The sequence below is a fragment of the Formica exsecta genome, unplaced genomic scaffold (genome assembly GCF_003651465.1).
Source record: "Formica exsecta isolate Colony F162 unplaced genomic scaffold, ASM365146v1 scaffold181, whole genome shotgun sequence".
NCBI lineage: Eukaryota > Metazoa > Arthropoda > Insecta > Hymenoptera > Formicidae > Formica > Formica exsecta.
The window spans coordinates 577,369-583,652 of NW_021849121.1; the positions used below are offsets into that span (position 1 = coordinate 577,369).

The 6,284-nt window shown below is 32.7% G+C and overlaps 1 protein-coding gene across 2 annotated transcripts; it reads left to right on the forward strand.

Moving 5' to 3' along the window:
- The first annotated feature begins 880 nt into the window (after positions 1-880).
- Positions 881-5,500, forward strand: LOC115233668 (tuftelin-interacting protein 11). Of its 2 annotated transcripts, none has more exons than XM_029804222.1 (8): positions 881-1,204; positions 1,339-1,579; positions 1,661-1,838; positions 1,916-2,874; positions 3,540-3,736; positions 3,809-4,237; positions 4,563-4,720; positions 4,809-5,500. In XM_029804222.1, exons 1-8 carry the CDS (start codon positions 1,096-1,098, stop codon positions 5,055-5,057), a joined length of 2,520 nt encoding a protein of 839 aa, XP_029660082.1. In that variant the 5' UTR covers positions 881-1,095; the 3' UTR covers positions 5,058-5,500. The 2 variants fall into 2 exon arrangements, with proteins under 2 accessions (XP_029660082.1, XP_029660083.1); XM_029804223.1 differs by having other exon boundaries at positions 1,366-1,579.
- The last annotated feature ends 784 nt before the right edge of the window (positions 5,501-6,284 follow it).

Sequence of the window (6,284 nt, forward strand, 5' to 3'; positions counted from 1 at the left end):
CGTACACCCCTTTTAAAATGAAAATAAATGGCTTTTATCAAAAATCGCGAACATTTTTTAAGTAAATCGGGTATGCTCTATCGAATGGTGATATTTTCAACTTTTGATTACGACCGGAAACATGCCATCCGGACCGGAAGTTGAATTTTTTGAGGGGAACATAGTACTTTTTATTACAGATTCGAATTGTACGTGAAAAAATAAGAAACTTTTGTATCAAACGTTTTTTCTGAAAGTGCCTCTGTCAACCTAAAAATGAAAGCAACTGTGACAGTTACTTTCAATGTCAATTTTAAGGTTGACAGAGGCACTTTCAGAAAAAACGTTTAATACAAAAGTTTCTTATTTTTTCACGTACAATTCGAATCTGTAATAAAAAGTACTATGTTCCTCTCAAAAAATTCAACTTCCGGTCTGGATGGCGTATTTCCGGTCGGAATCAAAAGTTTAAAATATCACCATTCGATAGAGCATACCCGATTTACTTAAAAAATGTTCGCGATTTTTGATAGCTATTTATTTTCATTTTAAAAGGGGTGTACAGGTAGTCTGGGACACCCTGTATAATACAATTATTGCCAAGAATATGACTTTGTATTAGGCCCTGCGCACAATAGAGAAAATATTAGGAATAGAAATAAAATATTAATACGCGAGTCGGCGCGTGGTGGGGCGGACCCACGGTGGGGCCGAGACACGGGTGTGGAAGTTTAGGGGCGCCATAGGCGCCGAGGCCTTACAGATTTCTGTCACGGATATTCTGTTGACATAGCACGGAACAGAATCAGATACCAGTGGGTAACATATCGTGTTACCCACTGAGAAGTTTTGTGGATTGGCTATGTAGTTCATGTTTGGACGTAGAAATGTTTGGAGTTTGGAGTCTGCAATCTGGCAGTTCTGGTTAGAATTGGTTAGAATGGTTAGAACTTCGATTTTCTTTAGCGTTCTTTAATAATACGATCTGGTCAGATCTTGGTAGAGGATTGTGTCAGTGTTATAGTCTTTTTGAAGAAAGAGAGAGAGAGAGAGTTATATTATTACATAAAAAAATAAAACAGTATATTGTGTAACAAAATAATCATATAAAATAAGATGTCTGAAGACGAAGTAGAAAGCTTTGAAATTACCGATTATGATTTAGACAACGAATTTAACATTGGTCGTCCCCGACGCAAGCTTTCGAAGAAGCAACAAATGCTAGGTATGATATACATATATGTCAAAAATATTATTAGTTACTTTATTAAAAGGGAGAATTAAATAGACCGAGAATTGAGGTTTAATGACAGTGTGTGACAATTATATATTTAATATATATCCATATATAATTTGTAGTAACACTCTTCTCCGATTTGAACATAGGAATATGGGCAGATGACAGCGATGAAGATGAATTATCTGCCAGACCATCTTTCAAGACTTTCAACAAGGGTCCTAAAAATTATACAGCGCCGGTCAATTTTGTTGCTGGTGGTATCCAACAAGCAGGGAAACCAAAAGATAAGGAAGATAATGATGATCAGGAAGATGAAGAAGAGACACGGGAATCTCAAACAAAGCATTACAGTGATTCTAGGTAAGATTTAATGCATAATAGCGCTTCTAGTATAAATATTTTTCTTTATTAATAAAAATTTATATTTTATTTCTTATTTAGTTCAGAAGATGAAAGACCAAATAATTCGAAATCACGTCCATCTTTCTCTTTGAAGTTAGACAGCGATATCGCAGGTTTGCGTAAAAAACGCAATCAAGTAAATCCATTATTAATAAAAGGTGGAATGGGTAGTTGGGAAGTACATACAAAGGGTATTGGTGCTAAATTGTTATTACAGGTATTTTTAAAACAATAATCTATTATATAAATTCCAGCAAAACAGTATAGTAATAAAAAAGATATTTTTTTATTTAGATGGGATTTGAACCTGGCAAAGGTTTGGGTAAACAGCTACAAGGAATAAGCACCCCGGTGGAAGCACATCTCAGGAAGGGAAGAGGTGCAATTGGTGCATACGGTCCAGAAAAGGTACCAAAAATTCCAGAAAAAAAGAAAGATGATGATGGAGAAGAAACAAAAGAACTCAAGTCCAAAGTATCTCAATGGCGAAAGGGCGATAATAGCAATAAAAAAAAAGTTAGATACTGTTATAGAAGTGTGGATCAAGTTTTGGAAGATGGAAAGTTGAAACCAAATAGAAAGCTCCCAGTATCTAGTGATATAAGCAGAGTTAAAGTTATCGACATGACAGGGCCAGAACAGAGAATTCTTAGTGGGTATCACGCAATAGCTGGTGGTCAGCAATGTCCCGATGAGACTGTAACTACATCTGATAAAAAATCTAAGGTGAATTTTGCTCTGCCTGAATTGCAGCATAATTTAAGTTTACTCGTGGATATGTGCGAGCAAGATATTATACAAAACGATCGACGAATGAGGCATTTACATGACAGAGTAATCGCTTTAGAAGCGGAAAAGAAGAATTTATCGAAAGTCGTGGATCAACATGGCCAATCAATTGATATCTTAGATAATGTGGTCGTGATTGTGAACAAGTTAATAAATGAAACGAATGAATTATCCCTGCAAGAAACTGCGGAAGCTTTTAAAAATTTGCAAGACAATTATTATGAGGAGTATAAAATGTACGAACTTGGTGAATTGGCTAGTAGTTTTGTAGCGCCAAAAATAAAAGATTGCTTGCTTAGTTGGAATCCACTCTTGCAACCAAAACAACCGATCAAATTATTTGAACAGTGGAAGTGTATTTTGGAGAATGGAACTAGTAATACTACACTTCAAACACGAACTATGCACCCATACGATCAATTAGTGTGGAATGCATGGATGCCATCAATTAGAGGAGCCATACAGTGAGTTATTTTCATAATAAACTTTTTAATTACATGGTAATATAAAAGAAAACAAGATGAAAATTGTGCAAATTAGAAACTTGCACATTGCTTCCTCATTATTTTATTTTGCTTACAAAGCTCCTTTTCAAAGTAAATGGGTTTTTTAATTTTGGCTTCTTCATAGAGGAAGCTTTATCATGTAAAAAAATTTAGCTCAATATCTCAAAATTTGCGGAAGTTAGAACATGCAGATATTTCTCAAAAAATTAAAGATTTTATAAAAAATGTATCCTTTCACCGATCCTCGCCAAATTCAATACCAACCATTTTTTAATGATACTTTATTCATTGAAAAAAATTTAATCTGATATCTCAAAATTTGCGAAAGTTAGAGCACAGTTAGTGTACAAATATTCTGTACATACGCACACACATATACGCATGTGATTTTTTGACGTTTTGGAACATTCTGAACACATTGGTATAGAAAACTGGAAAAAAAATTTTGTCACGAAAACAAAGCTTGCTCTACAAAGAAGCAAAGATTGTAGGGCAACTTTGTGAATATATATCCCTAAAGTTCTCGATTTTTTTTTTGGATCATTCTGTGCATTTAAATATACAAACAAATGATTCTTTTCATGTATCTCTTTTTTAATATCTTTTATTCATAAATGAATTAGGCAGTGGACGTGTAGACAGCCTGATCCTCTGATTGAACTAATAGAACATTGGATGCCATTATTGCCCAACTGGATCTTAGAAAATATTTTAGATGTATTAGTTTTGCCAAAATTGACATTGGAGGTGGAGGAATGGAATCCTCTTACAGATACTGTACCCATCCATACATGGATTCATCCTTGGTTGCCATTATTACGTAAGTATACATGATTCATATTTGTTTATACAATTATAGTGGTAAATAATAATTGCTTCTTATGTAAATTAGGAAATCGTTTGGATAATTCAATTTATCCAATAATACGCAGAAAGCTTGGATCTGCATTAGGAAGTTGGCATCCATCGGATAGATCTGCTAGATTAATGCTGCAACCTTGGGCAGAAGTATTTACCAAGGGAGATATGGAAGCATTTTTAGTCAAGAACATTGTACCAAAATTGCGAACAGCCTTAACACAATTTGTCATATATCCACATCAACAACATATGGATCCATGGAATTCGGTGTACGAGTGGAAGGAATTGATTCCTGTTCATATCATGGCAGGCTTGCTCAACAAATTCTTTTTTCCAAAGTGGTTGCAAACTTTGGCACTGTGGCTCGATCATTCGCCGAATTACGATCAAATTATAAACTGGTTTATGGGTTGGAAAAGCATGTTGAGCGATAAGTTACTGGCAGAACCAGTAATAAAAGGTATGTTGGCAATTATGTAACACTCTAAAAAATTTACTTCTCATGGATCTTTTTGATTTTCGTATATTTATATAGACTCCGAAACCGGAAATAACTGTCACATAATTTAGAGTGCATGTAACTAACTTATATTTTATAATATACATGGAAACTAAGATAATTCGTGAGGTGTAAATTTTTGTAAATTAGTATTGCTTGTTCTTTTGTATTGAATTCTTCTTTTGTATGTGTGTACGCATTGTAATATCAAACTTAAATCATTTTGTTTCTCACACACAATTGCTTTTCATTAATGTATGTCATGAGACAAAAATATGATTTACAGACTATTTCAACAAGGCATTGGACATGATAGAGAGAGCCGCCAGCGCGTCACAAAATCATCAACCTGGCGTGCTGGAACATATATCGTATTTAACGAGTCTAGAGAGAACTCAGCCGACAATGTCGTCAATGCCATCAATCGCGCAGCCGAGGATGGAGGTACGAAATATATACTTATTATGTGATTAAATTATGTAATTAAATCCCTCTATTATTATTAAATATTCTATGTATTTCATTTTTACAGAGATTCGTAGAGGCAGGGCAAACAATGGCACAAAATTCGAAAAATTTCAAAGATATTGTACAAGAGAAATGTGAAAAGAGGGGTATATTATTTATGAAAATACCGAATAGATATAAAGAAGGCAAGCAAGTATACAAAGTGGGCAACATTCAGGCGTATATCGACGGTAATTTGTTGTTTGTTTGTCATAATGGTACAAATTGGATACCGACGCCTTTAAATGCCTTGCTAGATATGTCCGAAGGATAATAGATTTGATGTAACGTAATAAAATGGTGAATTTGACGTGTATATGTAAATATGTATATATATATATTGGAGAAATTGATTGTTATGTTATTATTTTATATTGATCCACATATTCATGATGTATATTTAAGTCTAATTATACTGCGATTAGTATCTCACTTTTGTGTGTGTGATGCTACCAAAGCTGGTACAAGAATACATAACATAGGCAAAACTATTGACAAGCCAGTATTTTTATGTACTTGGCGTCGCGACGCTACCGTGTCGTTTGATAACAATGCATAATAATAATTATAAGATTATATAATATTTTGACACGTATATTTTTCACTTTATTTTTTATATTGTAGAATCAACTACTTTATATGAAATCATGACATATATTCCAATATTAAACTTTCAAATAATTTTTTTTTTTCGTGTATATATTATCGACTTCTGTTCAAAGAATCGTACGCGTGTGTAGGCGTCCCTGTTTATCCCACTACTGAAGCGTAGCTTTGAAACTTCTCTATATGGAAAGTTGCAAGCGACTCCCGCGGAATATATAGGGTAGACCGAAAAATATACATGAGAAAGGATCGTACGTTTGATAAAATTTGAAAACGCTTGGAATTTACTCTTGATTTGCGAAATGCTTCCCGATGTAACTTTATAAAGTTAATTAAAATCGTGTAAGTTTTGAACAAATTCTTGATTAAAGATATCGCGATAAAAGTTTATAGAAATAGATTCAATACATGTATAATTTCATCATGGCTACTATTTCAATCAAAATCATATTTTTATTAATTGGTTAAGTGGTTGAAGATTTTATCCAGAAAAATATTTGTTTCTGTATAATTTATCCAACTACTTAATTCAGTAAACATAAATTAAGATTTGATATATGTGTCAATATATGATATATGTTGTATATGTATAATTCTATTTAAATATATTTTAGATATAAATTATATGTATGCAAAAAAATTTTTAAATTAAAATAAAATATATCGCGCGTATCTTATTGTTTAAAAATACAGTGTAGACATTTAGATCAAGGAATATACTTATTTTTTATCGATGAATGATTTGTATATATGTATATTATATATTAATAATATAAAAGCGGAACAAAAAAAGAAAGTTATAGAATTTATTTAACTAGATAAATAATCTAATAATCATGAGCCAAAAACATGATCGGTTTATATTGTAATCTTTTTATTTAATATTATCGGACTC

Bases quoted from the DNA above. Each gene is read 5' to 3' on its own strand.
- LOC115233668 (XM_029804222.1), top strand. From the start codon at position 1,096: ATGTCTGAAGACGAAGTAGAAAGCTTTGAAATTACCGATTATGATTTA. The intron at 1,205-1,338 runs GTATGATATACA...TATAATTTGTAG, and splicing joins GAAGAAGCAACAAATGCTAG to TAACACTCTTCTCCGATTTG. The intron at 4,721-4,808 runs GTACGAAATATA...TCATTTTTACAG, and splicing joins TCGCGCAGCCGAGGATGGAG to AGATTCGTAGAGGCAGGGCA.